This window comes from Lithobates pipiens, unplaced genomic scaffold (genome assembly GCF_037356315.1).
Source record: "Lithobates pipiens isolate NorthernLeopardFrog02 unplaced genomic scaffold, aLitPip1_a1.2 Scaffold_1, whole genome shotgun sequence".
NCBI classification, from domain to species: Eukaryota; Metazoa; Chordata; class Amphibia; order Anura; family Ranidae; genus Lithobates; species Lithobates pipiens.
The window spans coordinates 61,251,425-61,272,214 of record NW_027507685.1 but is presented as its reverse complement, the minus strand read 5'-3'; the positions used below and the strand labels follow the sequence as shown (position 1 = coordinate 61,272,214).

At 41.5% G+C, this 20,790-nt stretch overlaps 1 protein-coding gene across 2 annotated transcripts in view; it reads left to right on the top strand.

Moving 5' to 3' along the window:
• Nucleotides 1-10,147, top strand: part of LOC143924726 (transcription initiation factor TFIID subunit 9-like) — a 40,437-nt gene extending 30,290 nt beyond the window's left edge. The window contains exon 7 of one of the 2 annotated variants that reach the window (XM_077449197.1): nucleotides 5,519-10,147. In XM_077449197.1, the coding sequence (XP_077305323.1) occupies nucleotides 5,519-5,682 (164 nt within the window). In that variant the 3' untranslated portion in view covers nucleotides 5,683-10,147. The remainder of the gene's footprint in view (nucleotides 1-5,518) is intronic. The other variant, XM_077449274.1, reaches the window with a different exon arrangement.
• Nucleotides 10,148-20,790: the final 10,643 nt, after the last annotated feature.

Below are 20,790 nucleotides of genomic sequence, written 5' to 3'. Positions count from 1 at the left end.
GAAGAAAGCCATTACTACGCAAATGCCACAAAGTATCCCACTTACAATATGCCAGACAGCACAGAAACAAGCGTCAAACCTTCTGGCGCAAAGTAATTTGGAGTGATGAGACCAAAATTGAGCTTTTTGGCCACAACCATAAACACTACATTTGGAGAGGAATCAACAAGGCAGATGATGAAAGGTGCACCATTCCTACTGTGAAACATGAAGGTGGATCGCTGATGTTTTGGGGATGTGTGAGCTACAAAGTCACAGGAAATTTAGTCAAAATTGGCAAGATGAATGCAGTATGTTTAAAAAAAAAAAAAAAAAAAAAAAAAAAACTGGAGGAACGTTTGCATTCATCAGCCAGGAAGCTGCGGATGGGACGTACTTTGACATTCTAACATGACAATGATCCAAAACACAAGGCCAGGTCGACCTGTCATTGGCTACAGAAGAATAAAGTGAAGGTTCTGGAGTGGCCATCTCAGTCTCCTGATCTCAATATCATTGAACCACTCTGGGGAGATCTCAGACATGCAAGACAGCCCAAGAATTTAAAGGAACTGGAGGCTTTTTGCCAAGAGGAATGGGCAGCTTTACTATCTGAGAAGATAAAGAGCCTCATCCACAAATACCACAAAAGACTTCAAGCTGACATTGATGTTAAAGGGGGCAATACATGGTATCGGCTTCAGCCAAACACTAACCATGAGTTAATTTTTTTTTCTCTTGCGTTCAGACTGACACAGCTCCTTTATTTAGACCATCGGGTTGTTACGCCACCTTCAGGAGAGGACTAGGCGGAACATGTTAACATGTACAACAAAACCAGAACTTTCTAGTTCAGCCCAAGGGACGGTCCCTTCAGTAACAACCCCCCCAGCCTGCATTCTGCAGCCTCCGTACGTCAACAAGCAGTATATCCTAAGAAATAGGAGGGGGGGAGGGGTGCTGTGTCAGTCAGTGAACTACAGAGAAAAGGATTTTACGGTAAGTACAAAAAATCCTATTTTCTCTTGCGTTCACTGACTGACACCGTTCCTTTACATAGACCATTGGGACGTCCCCAAGCAGTGCCCAAACGAGGGGTGGCAAACAGCATAAAAACTTCACCCACAAGGCATGTGGGAAACTGCATAAAGCTTCACCCACAAAAACAGACATCCAGGGCACAGACCACCGCTCAGCAGCCCATGCAGCATCCCCCACGGGGGGTGGGGGGGGGATGCTGTCAGTGAACTACAGAGAAAAGGATTTTACGGTGAGTACAAAAAATCCTATTTTGTTTATCATTCATATTCTCTCAAAAATGGCCAAGAAAACAAATTCTGCCAGGGTATGTAAACTTATGAGCACAACTGTATTTATAAATGTTTTCACACAACTTTCATCCAAGATTTGCACATTTTTCTAACTAGATTTAATTAGAAAAATTTGTGAATCCTTAGTAAAAGTTGTATTAATCTTGTGTGAAAACATACACCCCATCAGCCATAACATTATGACCGGTAAAGTGAAAAACATTTGATTATCACATGACAGTGGCATTTGACAGTGGGATGGGATATATAAGGGAGCAAGTGAACATGTTGTCCCTGAAGTTGATGTTTTGAAAGCAGAAAAAAATGGGCAAGAGTTTTAGCGACTTTAAAGACTCCAACTGCAACTTTTTTGGGATGTCTCCAGTGGTCAGGACCTGGAAAACCGGTGACCCGGCAACAGGATCATGAACAGCCAAAGCTTATTGATTCATGTGGGGAGTGAAGGCTGGCCTGTGTAGTCTGATCCAATAGGAGGGCTACTGTAGCTGAAATTGCTGAAAAAAATTTAAGCTGGTCCCAAGAGAAAGGTATCAGAACACACAGTGCATTGCAGTTTGTTGAATATTGGACTATGTAGCTGCAGACTGGTCAGGTGACCAATGTCTACAGCCAAAGGTACCTGCAATGGGCACATGAGCTTTAGAACTTGACCACAGAGCAGTGGAAGGAGGTGGCCTGGTCTGATGACTTTAAGAATTGGTTTAAGCAACACCACAATGCATTCAGGGTGTTGCACATCTGTGGGATGTGCGGAAAAAACAAGTCTGATCCATGGAGGCCCCAACTCGTAATTTATAGGACTTAAAGGATCTGCTACTGATAGATTCCACAGCATACCTTCAGAGGTCTGGTGGAGTCCATGCCTCCATGAGTTATGTTGGGTGGTCATATTGGTATGACACACACCCACACGGTATAGAAATGAATCGCTCCCTTTTAATATTTTACATTTTGTTGCTTTGCAGCCTGAAATGAAGACAGTTTTTTTTTTTATTCAGCTGTAACTTGTAACATCCAAGTGAAATGTATAACGGCAACATGTCAGACAGAATCACTGAGTTGCAAAAAGGTTTACCCCTTCCTTAAAATGACTTGTAAACTCAGTCAGGTGTAGCTAAACCCCTTCTCAATGGGATACAAAGCCATTTGACTTTCAACTGTGATCATTTTGATTAGCTCAGCATAAAAATAACTTTCCTGGAGCTTTTCAGTCCCTGATGGTGCATCTGAAACAGTCAACTATGGGTGGCAAGGCACTGTCAAAAGGTCTCCAGGATAAAGTTGTGGACAGGCACAAGTCTTGCAATTTATACAAAAAATTCAAGGACTTTAGCAATGAATAGAAGCACAATGAAGTCTATTATTATTATTAAGTGGAAGGTATTTGGTACAACACAAACCCTCCCTGGATCAGGATTTCGCTCCAAACTGGATGAAGATGCCAGGATGAAACTGGTCAGAGGCACTCTCGAGGCCTACAGCAACTCTGAAGCAGTTGCAGGAATTTGACAGTGGTCATTGTGTGCATTTGATAATGATATCACAAATTGTCAAAAATGTGGCTTGTATGGAAGGGTTGTAAGAAAGCCATTCAAGAAAGACCACATGTAGTCAAGACTGAGCTTTGCAAAAATGCACCTTGAAGATTCTGAGGCCACATGGAAAAAGGTGTTCTGGTAAGATCAGGCTAAAATTGAGATATTTGGCTTCAACGTTGCCAGACATATCGTTTGGTGTAGAGGCCCTATAATTCAATTTTTGTCTCATCCGACCATGACACATTTTTTCATGTGGCCTCAGAATCTTCCAGCTACATTTAGGGTGATTAGGTGAAACTAATTTATTTGGCTTCAAAACCAAACAGTATGTCTGGCAGAAATCCAATACATGATATAAAATACGAAATGTCGCTAGCAGCATATATTATTCAATAAATATCATGGTGATTAGTGCCATATACATCAATATGTTTGTGCCATACAAAATCAGAATGCAACAAAATGATACAATATGCACAATTCTATAAAGTGCTTATATGGAAAAAAGTGCACTGGTGCTCCAAACTTGCAAAGTAAGAGGTGGCTCCCTTTTCGGTGACCCTACTCACCAGAAACAATGGACCCTCAGCTTCATAGTCTGGGGTCAAAAAGGCAGTAATCTTTTGATCTGGGGATGTGTGGAAGGGTTTCTCAGAAACTCTTCCAAGAGGGTACTTTATAACAAAGTATACGCCAACCTCCATGGATGGGGAAATAAAGAAAAAGCTCATAGTGAAATAATGCTAAAATAAGTTATCAAGCGCATTAAAGGCGCCACTTGCAGGATATCTGGCAAAAACAGGCATCAGTGAAAACATCCGTGTTTGCCGCTGTATGGTCGACGTTTTTCACCCCTCCCAGGGCGTCATCAAAGGACATGTCGTGTATATGACACTAATCACCATGATGATTATTGAATAATATATGCTGCTATAGCTGTTTCATATTTTCTATCGCTTTTAAGGTTATAGCACCTTTGCACAGTGGCTGCAGTTTTGTGTGTTTATTTTTATATATTTATTTTGATTTATCACCTTTATCGCAACTTATTGCATAGTTTTAGAAATCCAATACAGCTCACCATTCAAATAACACCATTCCTACAGTAAAGCATGGAGGTGGTAATATCCTGCTTTTAAAGGGGTGTTTCTCTGCAGCAGGCACTGAAGCCCTTGTCAGGATAGAAGAAAAATAAATGTGGCAAAATATTGTCTAATTCTTGAGGAAAATCTGCTGCCCATTGCAAGAAAGTTGTCAATGGGAAGAATGTTTGTTTACCTTCCAGTATGACATTGACTCAAACCACACAGCAAAAATGACCACACGGTGGTTGAAGGAGAAAAAGGTGACTGTCCTTGCATTAGCTCAGACTTCAACCCCAGTGAAAATCTGTGGAATGACTTGAAGGCTACAGTCCACAAAAGGTCACCATCAAATTTATCTGAACTCAAGCAGTTCTGCAAAGATTAGGCAAATCTTGTGAAGTCTGGATGTGCAAAGTTAGTAGAGACATATCCCAACAGTCTAAAGGCTGTAATTAAAGCAAAATGTGGTTTAACAAAATACTGACACAAGGGGGTGATCCTTTTCCCAACTCCCAGTGATTTTGTTTTGAATTTTTTAGATTTTTTTTTTTTTCTATTCCACTTTCTTTTTTTTTTTTGCAGATAGAAATGTGCATTTTATTTTTTGTTGCAGAAGCTTGTAAATCATTGCACCAGCGATCAGCAAATTGCTGGTGCCATGCAGGTCTCCTGCAGATTTGTCACTGTATCGCCTTCCTCGTATAAGGAAGACTAAACATGCTGACAGTGCCATGATAGTTCATGGCAAACTACAAGCTGAAAACCCGCAAAGGCTGCCGGGCCTTGTAGATTTTCCATTCACAGAGCTGTGAATGAGTGGCGCAGCCAGGTGGGTAGAGTCCCACAGGGCCATTTTTTAATTTTGATTTATGTATTTATTTTGACAGCTAGCGCAGAGGAGAAGATTCCCTGCTAGTTGTCACAGCGGGAGTTGGGGGGGGGGGCGGCACATTCCTAACATGTTATAGCCCAACAATGGGTGTAACATGTTATGAAAGGTGAACTTCTCCTTTAAGTTGCACTGACTGTTGGTCTTTATTTTAGACTGCAAAGCACCAAAATGTGTTTATTTTAAAAGTGGGTGATTATTTTCTATACCCACTGTGTGCATGTGTATATCACTCTCTCTCCTCATCTTGCTTTGCCCATTCTTTCCCCCCATACTCGGCTGCCTGTGTCCAGAATTTTTGGGCTGGCACTGGGGAGCAATTAAGTAAGAAATCTGCATTGACGATTTTTGCACACACGTAAATGTATGTTTCTTAATGTTTTGATTTACTTAAAAAAAAATATAGTTTTCACCAGTGCACTGCAGTAATGGTTGCATGGCATTGGCATCTATTCCATTTTAAGTGTGCTTTAGTTCCTAATAAAGTTAAAGTAGACACCCAGAAATTTCAATATGATGGGGTACTTATTAGTACAAACTGTAAATTTCTGATGTCGTTTATGGGTGGCACTATATAGAAAATCCTATGTAGTAATGCATATAAATGTTACTACTGAATGCATTGCAGCTTGTAAAGCAGTATTCATTGTTTGTTTGTTTTTTTGTTTTTTTTGCTTTTTTTTCTTTATTTTGTAGCCACTCCTACGACAACAGTTCAGAATGTCTTGATCAACCCTTCCTTGATTGGATCAAAAAACATTCTCATAACTACAAATATGGTGCCATCACAGAACGCAACAAGTGAATCTAATTCGTTAAAGCGGAAACATGAAGATGACGAGGACTATGATGTAATATAAACTCTATTTGCAACAATGAGAATGTACATAACAAGAAGGATTAGTAATTTTTGACATTTTGTGGACTGAGATTAAAAAGTATAAGCAGTGCGATAAAAAGGACTTGATATACTTTAAGTGTGTTTTTTGTGTTTTTTTTTTTTTTTTTGAAAAAAAATAAACAGAATATGATTCTCATTCAAGACTTCATTCTTTTGCTTAATGTATTTAAAGAGGGATTCCACCTGCAAAAAAATATTAAAAGCCAGCAGCTATAAATACTACAGCTGCTGACTTTTAATAAATGGACACTCCCCTGTCCCAGGGTCCAGCGATGTCGGCAGCCGAGACCGATCGTTCGGCTCTCGGCTGCTGCCGCCGCCATTTCTGTTGAGGGAATCAGGAAGTGAAGCGTTGCGGCTTCACTTCCCGGTTCCCTACTGCACATGCGCGAGTGGTGCAGCGCAATAGGAATGGTCCTCGCTGTCTCTGGGACCCGTGTGTGTCCCAGCAGATAGCACGGCAGGACAGGAAACGGCATAGACTCCCGTGGGAGTCTATGCCCGGAAGTGGGTGCAAATACTTGTCTTAGACAGGTATCTGCACCCCCCTCCCCCCCTGAAAGGTGCCAACTGTGACATTGGAGGGGGGGAGGGTTCTGATGAGCGGAAGTTTCACTTTAGGGTGGAACTCCGCTTTAAGTTTGCTTTTGGATGAGGTACTGTTTCAGCTGTGTTTGTATCCTAGATCTGTCCTCTATATCTGGGGTTTCTAAAATGCAGTCCATGGGTCAAATCTAGCATGCTGTAATATTTTATCCAGTTCTCTGATGCAAGAGGGGACTTTGGGGGGCTCTGATGGGCTTACATCAAAGTCAAGTTTATGTTTAATTTCTTTGCTTTGTTTTACTGCATTTTTTTTTCTGTTCTAAATTTTCTCAAGATCCAAAAAAACTCCAGGTAAAATGGTATCAGTGGTTGTAAAGCCTTAATGCATTAAGGTTAAAAACCCGCTGTGCTGCAGCGTCCCCCTCCTTTTTCTTACCTGAGCCCAAACTGATCCAGGGATGTGCACAAGCACAGCGGCTTGTGGAAAGCGGCTTTCTGTGGGGGCACCCAATGCCGAAGAGGGGCCTTGAGAATCAGTGTGGGGGATCCTAGAAGAAGAGGATCAGGGCTGCTGCGTGCAAAAACATTGCATATAGAGCAGCTAAGAATAAGCATGATTGCTATTTTTAATACACCAAAAAAAAAAGCTTTGCAACCACTTTAATTTAAATTAGATTTGTTTATAAACTGCTGTATTTTTTTTTGTTGTTGTTTTTTTCCCTCCAGCCCTCAAAAATTTGTAAAACTTACATTGTGGCCCTCATACTGAGAGGTTTGGAGACCCCTGCTCTCTATATCATTGTATTTCATACATATTTGCAACCACTAGATGGCACACTTGCCTCTGTGCTAGGCACTACAATTTTCTTTGACATGCTAAGCATTTTTGTGCATGAAATCAGACCCCAGTAATAAAGTGAAGTAAAAGGGAGAGGCACAGAAAGTTTGGTAAGGTTTAATAGCAGACATATTTTGGATTTGGATGCTTACTTGTATATTGGCACTGAAGATGTGGAATGTACCAGTATCATAGTTGTGGGGCACTTAAAGGATTTCATGTGAAAAAGGTAGCAGTAGCTAGTTTATAGGCTTTGGTGGTGCACATTCCAGAGAGTGGTTGGTTGCGTCCCACTGAAACATTAATCTAGCAATAAATTAGAGACCTCTAAATACATTTATCATATTTTGACTTTGTTTTGTTGGTTTCTAATTTGGGACGGTCCAGTCAAACTATTGCATGAATGACTCGTTGTCTTTATTGTAAACGCCTTCCATTTTAATTTCACAATGGCCTATGACAGGAATATGCAATTAGCGGACCTCCCAGCTGTTGCAGAACTACAAGTCCCATGAGGCATAGCAAGACTGACAACCACATCAATGACACCCAGAGGTAGAAGCATGATGGGACTTGTAGTTTTGCAACAGGTGGAGGTCCACTAATTACATATCCCTGGCCTATGATATGTTCAAGATTACTCTCGGAATGTACCCCCAATGATATGTTGGTAAGCAATTTGTTTGGAAAACTTACAGCAGGTAACACAATTCTCAGGGCAGACAGTTTACACCCAAGAGAATTAATCAAGTTCTTCACTTTTATAGTCAGTATCTGCACTGAAGGACTCAATTGTCACACCGAGGACACATTTTGAGAGGCGACATCTGCTCTGAAACATTTCATGCACACTGGCTTAAACATCGCTGCTTCTACAGGAGCTTTGTATTCTCCCTGTAGAAGCAGCTCAGTGTAGCCTATATGTCCATGCACATTAGGATGATTACTCTAAACTCTGTACAAAAAATTCTTTTTTTTTTTTCTGCCAAGAGAACTTCCTTTTTTTTATTTTTTTTGGAGGCCAGTGTGCATGGTGCCTAAGAGTGAATAATACATGGGGGATATAGTAAATCCTGCCTGCATAGTAGGAGATTGTGACCAGCTCTTTATTGACCCAGTTCACACATCTCTGCAGTGGCTCCAGTGCGAATTGCACAGGAGCCCTGTGCGTCATTTGGTCTGTTTTCATGTGCAAATTCAGGCTTAAATCTGACCTGAAAAAGTGAATGGAGATGCACCAGACTTTTGCTGTAAGCCACTACGTGCTCTAGTGTGAACCCAGCTTTAGAGGAGCTCCATCTCTTCGTGATGAGCAGTACTTTTAAACCAGAAGTGGGTAGGGACCTGTGTACCATCCTGGGCACCTTTTTTAGGTGTGGTGGCTGATGTTACTGACCATTTATGTGGGTTGAGAAAAGCCCTACGTTGCCCAATGGTAGGAATCCTAGGTATAAACAATTTGTTAAATGTAAAGGGGTTATTTACCTCATGGTTTGCCTCTGTGGTTTATTTACCTCATAGTGTCCCCCCTAATAAAACCAAATGCAAATTAAAGCTGCGGATATTCTTGGTCTCAATGTCAGCTATAGGCCCTTCCTTGAGGGGTTTATAGCTGGCCATCTGGAGATATTTCTTTAAATTTCTGATCAATAAGCCATTAACTGGTTTCAGATTGTATTTTTTTTGTTTGTTTTATTTGTGGCAGTTCTCTTTTTAGTTCCAAGTATATTTTCTTATTTTAATGTATATTTTTTGTCTTGCATAGGTTGTGTATTTGTTTTGTTGATGCTGTGTTTGTTGTAATTATGTTTGCTTCCTCTTTGGAACTTGGCAGTTTTACTGGGTGCTTTGCAGAGTTGGCATCCAGCATGTGTGGGTTCTTGCCTTGGGGTATCCGCTTCTATAGCTTCCTAGAGGCGGGGATCATTCTGTTTTCCTGCCTCAGTTCGTCCTCTCCCACTTTTGGGTGAGGTCAATCCTGGTGGGTTTTGCCGAAGGGAGCGGGACAAACTGCAGGTGCTGGCATCATTCCTTGCACAATGTCGTCAGTGTCATTGTGATGCCAGAAACGACATTGCACCTGTAGATGAGCGCCTCTTATACAATGGGAAGTGCACTCACTTCCTCCTCTTGTCATTTTACGTATGGCATCAGGTTATCCAAGATTGGACACATGAACCGTGTGGTATTCTACTGAGCCCACCCCTATACCCTTTATATGGTGGAAAGCAAATTTTAGCCAGTTGTTTTGCTTAGTTGATCTAGGGAGATCTATATGGGATGCCTTCTTCATTAGAGAGGATGACATATTTACATGTTTTACTAAATACTGTACAGGTGAGAACTTGGATTCGTATAGCCTATACCAGAGATGGCGAACCTCGGCACCCCAGATGTTTTGGAACTACATTTCCCATGATGCTCAAATACACTGTAGAGTGCATGAGCATCATGGGAAATGTAGTTCCAAAACATCTGGGGTGCCAAGGTTCGCCATCACTGGCCTATACTAACTTTGGCGTTATGAGCTTGGTTGGTTCTTTTGCTCGTATTTTTCATTAGCTGTTCTTCTGTTGCATTTTTATGTTTTTCTAACTAAGTTGGCATAGTTATAGCCTTGTTGCTTTCTTCTGGGGGTATTATGCTTGCTTGTTTCTGATGCCTTATGCTTCATAACACCCTTACTGGCCTATATAGTTGTAACAACATGAACCTTCTAGCTAAGACCCCCACATATTTGCTGTTCAGCATTGATGATAGTGTGGGGAATTTATATTTATGCTATACATATTTTTTTCAAATTTAAGACCTCTGTTGGGTTAATATTGCAAAAATTCCACTAATGGACCTCCATGGAAGATCTACAAATGAAACTAGTTGAATTCCATATGTAATTTATCAAAATGTGATTGTAATGGTAACAACCATATGGAATATATGGGGTTGGGTGGGCTTAACAAGAGATATGAATGTATCAGCTAACAATTTTTTTAATGTTGATGTTTTATTGAAGTTGGTAATAAAGGTCACATTTTATATATTTTTGTATGAATGTTTTTGATGCCTTAAGAATCATGCATGGGGTGCATAAAAAAAAAAAAATGCTAACCAATGTACAGAAAAGCAGCGCGTGCTCACAAAATTCCTGATCAAAGTCTTCCTACAGAAAATCTGTACATTGGATTCTCCCCCCCAGTCCTGCTACACCAGAGTCCTGCGATCCCCTACTGTCAGACCGGGACACCACTTCGGTGGTCTGGGGTTTGGAAATCCCTGCGTCTTAATCTCTTGCCCATACCTCTCAGCGTGTATGGATGAGGCATTGTAATTGGATAGCGCTGACCAATCGGAATCTGTCTAGTCCAACCTGTCAGTGCTGCTGGGATTTCAAATTCCCAGACTGGTGAAGCAGTTTTCCGGTGTCTGACAGCGGGGGATTGCGGGACTGGGGGAAGATGGGGAGAGGGTCCAGTATAAGGTCACATTACAGATTTTTTCCTTAACGATGAACTTACACTTTAAGGTACATTAAGGTTCTTGGCCTGATAGGAAAACTGTTTATGCCTTTGGGTAGGAGTAGGAATTTTTAGAGACCCCTAGCTGACGGATTTGTTTTTCTCTTTATGAATGTTCCTCCGCTTTTGAACATTTATGCTCTGCTGATCTGAGTGTACCCAAAAGACAGCCAGATGGTAGACAAGCCTCAGAAATGTTAACGTGGATTTCCAGGATATACCTAACTAATATTAAAAATGCTTCCTCCCACTCCTAACAACTATGCTGACTAACCTGGGTATGAATGATGCACAGTAAATATTTACCTAATTTCAGGCCACTGCAGTCTGGCCCTGTGATCCAGCTCCTCTGTGTCAGAAGTGGTGGTTGCAGGTTAGAGGGGGTGTCAACAGCTGATGGGCTACAGGAACCTATTGGGTGAAGTCAACGCTGCCAGGCATTACCAGCCATTGAGTGCTTTCTCCTCTTCCCCGCAGCTGTTGTTGGCTGACACAGTGGAGATCCCGTGACTTCTTTCTTACACAGGTTAAAGGCGGGGGGGGGGGGGGGGGGATTTTATGATTATTTAGGTATAACATGGAATTCCACTTTAAATCTTGCCACCTTATCCGGCTGCCCCAAAGTCTATGGTCTGTCTCAGTGTTTATGATATACACATTAGGAAATGGTGCATGTTGCTGAAATATGCCATAAAAAAAATCAGCTATATAGAATGACAACGTTCTAGTTTTGTACACAGCATGTTCTCACTAGAAATGAGGGCAAACTGCCCTGTTCACCTTGTACCAGTACTTTTTTTTTTTTTTTTTATATTCTTTTTTTTCCTCTTTTCTTTCCATAGGTTTCACATTACATTTCGTTATATATCTACAACTTCTTTAACAGCTATATCTTATAATATTTCAATCCATACCTCAATTCCACGTCATCCTCCCCCCATCCCTCACCATTCCCTCCCAAGAAAAAAAACAACAAAAAACAAACAGAATTTTCATAATAATCCCCCCCCACAACCCGCCAGCTCTACCTTATTTCAAATGTTTTACATCATACCTTCTCTATAATTTAGATATGGAGCCCAAATCTTCTGATATTTCTCATCTTGATCTCTCATTGTCATTGATAAATTTTCCATTTGTTGGATTTCTGCAATTCTCTGAAACCACTGTGCTCTAGCTGGAGGGTTGCTTTTTTTCCACAGAGCTGGAATACATGCCTTTGCTGCTATCAATAAGTGTTTCAGCAAAGAATTTTTGAATCTTTCTATTGCCATTAGAATACTTGTACCAGTACCTGGCAAGAGTCCATTCAATTATATTGTTGGCGGAAAAGCACAATGCAGTTTTTATTGTAAAGCTATAATGATAACGTTGGCTACTTGATAAATCGAATTACCCGACAATTTTTTGTGTCCTAGAAGACTTTTCTTACATGATAAAATGGATGTAGCATAACAAGACCGCAACCTAAAGCTAACCTTAGCAATAAAACCAATTTATTACACGGAGAAATGATGCTGTTTTTACTGCCAAGCAACTTGGTATGCAAAGAACAAAAGCTTTCTGTGACTGGCCCCAAAAAATTTGTATTATGTAATGATACCTTGTATCCAATGCTGCCCATACAGTCAGATAATGGTTTATGTGATTTTGTTAGATGAACCTTTATCTGTTTTAGTGTTAGTGATTGACCTGTTTTTATTTAATATACATCTAGAGTCCAAGCTTTAATTTTATTTTTGGGTAGGAAATGGTTGAACACTTGTCAAGTTTTGATTGCTGTATATGTCCCATTGGAGAGATTTTCCTCTTTGTTTTTTCTGTTCCAGTGACAACTCAGATTTCCCCTCCGTTTCAGGCCAGGGGACAGTGATCAAAAGGACAAATAGGAAGGTTGAATCTCCCCAATGTGGATATAGACATAAAGTTTTTTTTTTTTACCTATCCGCTGATTCAAGTAGCATCCTTAGCTCATTAATGTTTCATTAACCGTTTCAGCCCCAGAAGATTTTACTCCCTTGCGTTCTAAACAAAAAAGAGCGTTAATTTTGAAAAAAACGCAATATTTTTACTTTTTTCTATAATATCGCCCAAAAATATATATAAAAAAACGGTGAAGTCCTCCGGTAAACCTGAAGGGGAGGGGGTCCTCTCTCCACCAGACGCCTCGTGCTTTCTCCCTTCTTCTCAGGGGAAAAAGCGCTATTAAAAAAAAAAGTCACTAAGGAACGCCACTCAGCGGCTTCCAGCTCCCCCTCGCTATGCCTGCCTCTGCCTAGGGATCCTCCATAGGGTCTGCAGCGTGGGAAAAGCATTATTTTTATTTGTTTTTTAAATCAGGAGGGGCCATAGATGGCGGGGGTGGGGTTTAGTGCTGCGTGAGCATCCACAACATCCAGCATGGGAAGGGAGGCTTTTAAAAAGGCACTATTGTGTCTGTTCATGCTGCTGGAGGAACACAGGAGCAGGAGGTGATTTTTAAAAGGTTTGGTGACACAGGCATTCCCCTTGACACATTTACAGCATCAGGCTGAGCATTAATAGCAGCAATTAAGCTGGACTATTGTTCATGCAGTTGATGCATTCCTTCTGGTAGTACTTCTGCTTTGTGCATCGAGCTATGCGAGGAAGGGGGTAAGAAACACCTCAAAAGAAGGCTCTAGTACAGTGATGGCGAACCTTGGCACTCCAGATGTTTTGGAACTACATTTCCCATGATGCTTAGGCACTCTGCAGTGTAGTTGAGCATCATGGGAAATGTAGTTCCAAAACATCTGGAGTGCCAAGGTTCGCCATCACTGCTCTAGTAAGACTCTTACAGTCACACAGCAGCCTAGAAACATCTAAAAAAAAAAATCATCATCCCCTGAGTGATATGGCTGATCAGAGTGAGCCATCAGGAGGGGCAAGTGTTGCAGTTGCTCTTGACACTGCAGCCCCTATGTATATTACCCAGGATGTTTTTCTTCAACCATTTTAAGCTTGGAGCAAAAAAATTATGCTTTATTTGCATTCCAGACTGGGGCTAAGCATAGCAGGCCCCCGTCCATTGAAAAGATGATTTGCTTTCTAAAGACTAGGAAGAGGCTAACGTCTCTGCGTCTATGGAATCTGATACAGAAATATCAGGTCCGCAGGAAAGATTTTTGGTACAATCTCACTGGGTTGGTCCGCTCTACTTTTTTACGGCCAGCAGCGCAGTCAGTTGATGAGCCCACGTCTGGTTTGGGTTCACTAAAGCCTCCCCAATCTGATCATTCTTTTCCTATCCATGCGTGGTTAAGGAAGCTTATCTATTCTGAATGGGAGCACCCAGATAAACAATTTTTCCCTCCAAAAAAGTTTTCTATAGTTTATCCTATGGAGGAAGACTTTTATAAAAAAAAATGGGGGATTCCAGCATTTAATGCTGCTATATCCTCTGTAAATAAAAACCTGACTTGTCCAGCTAAAAATGCTCAGATGTTAAAGGATCCAACAGATACGTTGGAATTCCTTTTTAAGAACTATATTTCTCTCGCAGGATCAGTCGTTCAACCTGCTCTGGCAGCGATCAGATTATCTCACTCCTTAATGGACCAATTTACAGTAATGTACTCAGTTATTCCTGATCAGCAGGCCCAGGATTTGGCCGATATATCAGAAGCATTGTGTTTCACAGTAGATTCTATTCTTCAGGCCTCACGGCTTAGGCTAGGGTTGGTACACATGCGTAGAATCCTATGGTTGAAAAATTGGTTAGCCGAAGCGCCTTGCAAAAAGCTCTTTGGCCAGTTTCCCTTTTCATGGTGGATGATTGTTCGGACATGATCTGGATAAGTATATCCAAAGAATTTCGAATGGGAAAAGTTCCCTTTTACTGGTCAAGAAGAAGTTTAAACATTTTACTTTTAAACGTACTTCAGTGACAGGGCCAGCTACCTCCAGGCAGTTTCTGACGGCTGCCTCGATCAGATTCTAGAGGTAAACCTCTGTCAGTCCCAGGGCCAAAAGAGGACCTGGGGAAGGAAGCCCACAAAACAAAATACTACAGCCTCCTTACGAAGGAACACGCCTGCTCTGTTACGGGGAAGGCTTCTGCAGTTTTCAAGAGTCTGGCAGGAACATTGTCAAGACAGATTGGTTGCCTCCTCAATTTCTCTAGGTTACAAATGAAAGTTCCTGTATCCTCGTTTTCTCAGATCAAACGTTCCCAAAGATCCAATGAAAAAGAAGTGTCTCTTTCTAGCTCTGGATCATCTCTCATCTCAAGGGGTGATATCAGAGGTTCCTTTGGAAGAGCGAGGTTTGGGTTTTTATTCAAACCTGTTCATAGTTCCAAAACCATGTTGGATCTCAAACATCTAAACCGGTTTTTAAACATCCGTTCCTTTCGCACGGAGTCAATCCAATCAGTAGTCTCCTTCCTACAGGGGGGAGAACTTCTGGCGTCAATTGACATCAAAGATGCTTATCTCCATGTGCCGATTTTCGCCGCTCATCAGAAATGTCTGCACTTCGACGTAGAAAATCATCACTTTCAGTTTGTAGCTCTACCTTTCAGACTGGCTACTGCACCTTGAGTGTTTACAAAGTTCCTGGCTCCTCTTTTAGCCAGGTTAAGGGCCAAAGGTATAACAATACTAGCCTACTTAGACGATTTACCCTTTGTATATCAATTGGTAGCCCGCTTAAACCAAACTTTGGTCACCACAGTCCACTACCTGGAAGACCTAAATTGGATTCTCAACCTAGAAAAGTCCTCCTTAAAACCATCAAGGAGATTGCAGTACTTGGGGGTGATCATAGATGCAGCTTAAGGCTGGATTCACACCTATGCATTTTTAGTGCTTTTTGCATTTTGCAGATTTGCACTACAGAATGTGTTCCATAGGAAACCATGATAAATGACTGCAGTGCAAATCTGCAAAATGCAAAAAGCACTAAAATTGCATAGGTGTGAATCCAGCCTAAGAGGGTGTTTCTGCCCCAGGAATGTATCCGTTCCATAAAAGAACTGATCCAGGTGGTCAAAGCAAAGAAAAATCCTTCTATTCGTCTTTGCATGAAATTGTTGAGAAAGATGGTTGCTTCTTACGAGGCCATTCCTTATGCACAGTTTCATTTGAGACTGCTACAAAGCAGTATCTTATCTACTTGGAACAGTCAATGCTCTGGACTTTCCAATGCATTTATCCCCCAGTGTGCGTCAGAGCCTCAGTTTGATGGTTGATATCCAAGAATCTTCAAAAAGGGAAATCCTTTCTGCCAGTCACCTGGAAGGTGGTAACAACAGATGCCAGCCTTTTAGGCTGGGGAGCAGTCCTGGAAGAAGCTGTCCAGGGCAAATGGTCCATCTCAGAGAAGATCTTGCTCATTAATATTCTAGAAATTTGGGCAGTACGCCTGGACGCTCAGACTATGGAATTATCCTGTCAGAATTCAATCCGGCAATGCCACAGCAGTGGCCTACATCAATCACCAAGGGGGCACGAGAAGTCATGTGGCCCAGAGAGAGGTGAATCATATTCAAGGGTTCAGATGGTATGCGGAACAGATGTCTTAGTCTTTCCTTGGGATCAGTCCTCTCTGATCTATGCGTTCCCTCCTGTTCTGCTGTTTCCCCGGTTTCTTTGCAGGATCAGGCAAGAAGGGAAGGAGATGATTCTTGTGGCCCAGGAGATCTTATTTGTTGAGATCATAAAAATGGCGGTAGGGGACCCTTGGACCCTACCACTGTGGTATGACCTTCTGTCGTAAGGTCCAGTATTCCATCCTACCTTACAAATGCTAAAATTATTGATTTTGCTACTGAGACCCACATTCTAAAGGACCGTGGGCTGTCAACTTCAATAGTTTCTACTATGGCTAGGAAGCCGGCCTCCAGAATCATATATTATTGAGTCTGGAAGGCATATGTCTCCTGGTGTGAGTCCAGGCACCCCAGAAAATGTCATAGGTAGGATCCTTGAATTCTTACAAATGTGATTAGAGATAAAGCTGGCCTTGAATACTATCAAAGGCCAGGTGTCGGCCTTATCTGTGTTTTTGCGATTACCACTTGCTTCACATTCTCTGGTTCGTAACTTTATTCAGGGGGTAACACGGATTAATCCCCCAGTTAGATCCCCCTTGAACCCTTGGGACTTAAATCTAGTCCTATCGGCTTTACAAATGCAGCCTTTTGAGCCTATTCAAGATATTCCCTTTGTCCTCTTGACAAGGAAATTTGTTTTTTTGGTTGCCATATCTTCTGCTAGAAGAGTATCTGAGTTGGCTGCTCTTTCTTAAAAAGAGCCATATTTTATTCTGCATAAAGATAAAGTTGTATTATGACCTCATCCTAAATTCCTACCGAAAGTAGTATCATGTTTTCATTTAAACCAAGATACTGTTCTGCCTTCTTTTTTTCCAGAGCCTCATTCTGTGAAGGAAAAATCACTACATTCTCTTGATGTGGTGAGAGCGGTCAAGGTCTATTTGAAAGTGACGCTGAGATTCGTAAAACAGATGTTTTGTTTGTGTTGCCAGGCGGTCCTAAAAGAGGACAGGCAGTGTCAAAATCTATTATTAAATGGATTTGTCAAGTGATTGTTCAAACTTATGGTTTAAAGAGGAAAGTTCCTCCTTTTCATATTAAAGCGCACTCCACCAGGGCTGTTAGTGCTTCTTGGGCAGTACATCACCAAGCCTCTTGGGTTAAATCTGCAAGGCCGCAACTTGGTCTTCAGTCTACACATTTACCAAATTCTATCAAGTAGATGTGAGAGGTCATGAGGATAGTCCCTTTGGGCGCAGTGTACTGCAGGCTGCAGTATGAGTTCTCTGGTCTCTTGGTGCCCTACTTTTGTTGTGTCTCCCTCCCTTCAGTTGGAATTGCTATGGGACATCCCACATAGTAAGTACTATGGCTGTGTGTTTTCCGTGATGTACAATAAGAAAATAGGATTTTTAAAACCGCTTACCTGTAAAATCCTTTTCTTTGAAGTACATCACAGGTCACTGTTCCTTCTTGGTATACATGTGTATTGCTTTGCTACAAAACTGAGGTACTCCCACCAGTGGGAGGGCTTACATAGTGAAGGGCACTTTTTAATTTAGGCCATATTTTTGGTAAAAAGAATCGCAATAAACGTATATTGATTCGTTTGCGCAAAAGTTATAGCGTCTACAAAATAGAGGATAGTTTTGTGGTATTTTTTTATTTTTATTAGTAATGGCAGCGATCTGCGATTTTTATCGGGACTGCGACATTATGGTGGACACATATACACTATAAAAATGCACTGTTTGCTGTGTAAATTACACTGGCAGTGAAGGGGTTAACCACAAGGGGTCGATGAAGGGGTTTAGTGTGTCCTAGGGAGTGATTCTAACTGTGGGGGATGGGCTTAAAGTCACATGACAGCGATCACAACTCCCAATGACAGGGAGCAGTGATCTCTGTCATGACGCAAGGCAGAACGGGGAAATGCCTTGTTTACTTCCCTGTTCTGTGGCTCCGTGACACGATCACCGGGAGACCGGCAGACGTCAAGTCCCGCGGACACGGTCACACTGTACACAGCGTGTGCATACCTGCTATCCCCGCCTCTTAAAGGGGACTTACAGGTATGTCCATTTGCCCACCTCCTGCCATTGTGCCGACGTATATCGAAAAGTGGTTAACATACCCCCAAATAACTAGTACCTTTTAGGCCTGATTCACACACATGCGTTTTTTTGCAGAAACGCACTACAGTCCTTTTAACATGGTCTTATGGGACATTTTCACATCTATGCTTTTTTTTCAAACACTGCATTTTTGCAAAGGGTCAGTGACTTTTTTTTTTTTTATGCAAAACAGTGCTTTTTTGGTTCTGTAGACTTCAATGGCAAAGCTGCAGAAAAGGATGTAGTGCGTTTCTTGTATTTTATTCAAATTGGCCAAAAAAAGCATAAAAACCACATATCACCGTAAAAACGCACTACATAATTTTCTGCAACTTCTTAATTGAAGTCTTTGGAACCAAAAAAAGCACGGTTTTGCATTTAAAGTCCCTGACACTTTCCAAAAATGCAGTGGTTGAAAAAAGTATAGATGTGAACATGTCCCTTAGGAAACTGTTAAAATGACTAGTGCGTTCCTGCAAAAAAACAGGTGTAAATCGGGCCTAAGAAGGGGGTCAGCAGTGGCAACCTACAAACTTATCTTATGTCTGGTGTGCTTGCAGGGAAACTTTTACCCTCTTTGCCCTATGCCCACCCAGCATCCCCAGCTTATTTGTCTAGATCAGGGGTCTCAAACTGGCGGCCCTCCAGCTGTTACGAAACTACAAGTCTCATCATCCCTCTGCCTGTGCGAGTCATGCTTGTAACTCTCAGCCTTGCAATGCCTCATGGGACTTTTCCTCATGGGGTAGTTTCTCAACAGCTGGAGAGCTGCCATTTTGAAACCCCTGGTCTAGATCCTACTGATAGCTATGTTATCATTAGTATAGCTTTCATTTGACCACAGAGCAAGAAAACTATCCCTTCTCTTTGTCTGGGTCATCACTATAGACCTCCTTGTTTGGGTTGGCCCTACTGATAGCAATGCTATGGCCGATATAGCTTTCCAAGTGAACTGATCAGACCATAGGGATGCCCCTTTCTGTCAAAATCATTGCCAGAAACTTCTCTGACTTGGGTGGCTTTACCTTATTGGATTATCATAGACTGAGTTGGCCCTGTGATAGCTATGCTATGTCCGATACAGCTATCTGAGTCAACTGAACAACACTGTTCTCTTTTATAGAGTGGACAGGAATTAAACCCTCTGTCATTGAGATTAGAGGTCGACCGATTTGGGTTTTTCTCTGGCCGATGCCTATATTTAGAAATCACGGCGGCCGATATATGATGCCGTTTTTTTTTTTTTTTTGGCACGATATGTTAGGCCTATTTTATTTTATTCCCCGCCCCCCCCCCTCTTCATCTCATAAAATGTAACAGACACCTTTCCTACTGGGGCATTTTTCAGGTGCTTTTGGGCATAAAATAGTGCCTGTAAAGTGCCTGCAAAATGGCTCCCCTGCAGTCTGTGTGAATGACTGAGGCGATGTGCTGGCAGGATGTTAAAAAAAAAAAGTCCAGCAAGCAGCACCTTTGGAGTGGTGTATGCCGCTCCTCCACCACTCCTGCCCATTGATATGAATAGGCACCACTGCCGAAGCGCATGCAATGCGATTTGTCAGCGGCGCTTCACGGGCACATTTAACCTCTTTCTGGGCCACTAGCTGCCGAATAGCACCGCTAAAATGACGGTAAGGCGCCGCTAAAACTAGCAGCATTTTACCGTCAACGCCTGCCCGCTCCAGTGTGAAAGCAGCCTCAATAAGTGATACAGAAAATTTCTTACATTTATTATACAAAACAAACCTCCAATCAGTTTACTTGTATGTATAATTAAAAAAAAAACAAAAAACTATATATTAAATATTAGATAAAAACAGGTAATCAAAACTTTTGGACAAAAAAATGGGCTAACTTTACTGTTTTAGCTTTTTAAATCATTTGTGTATTTTTTTCCAAAAAAATTGCGTTTGAAAGACCTCTGTGCAAATGCCGGGTGACATAAAATATTGCAACAACCGCTATTTTATTCCCTAGGATCTCTGCTAAAAATATATATATAATTTTTGGGGGTTCCAAGGGATTTTCTGGCAGAAAATACAGGATTTTTACTTGTAAGCAACAAGTGTCAGAAAAGATTTAGTCTTTTAAATGGTTGAACTGAGAACTCTACACACAGAGCTCAGTTCATTCAGAAGTGTAAACATTGTATCTCTTTGCTCTTTTCTTGGCAGACTGCCCAGAAAGGAGGAAAGCCATTGACTTCTATTTCAGAAGTCATTTGTAAGTCGCTCTGTAGTTATAATCGGCCTTTTTATCAGCACAATCGGCCGATGACGATTAATTAAAAAGCGGCAAATATCGGCCGATATATCGGTCAACCTCTAATTGAGATGGCTGACTATTGGGACAATTTCCCCTCACGTCTTGTGTGGTTTGTGTTTGCAGGAGATATCTCCTCGGTGGAGACACAGTAATACAAATCTAACTGTAATTATATTTAATTATTATAATTATATTTATTCTATCCACCCATTCAAATATTTGTGGTGGAGTGTGTTGTGATTTTCCATACAGTATTGTTCATTGCATTAAC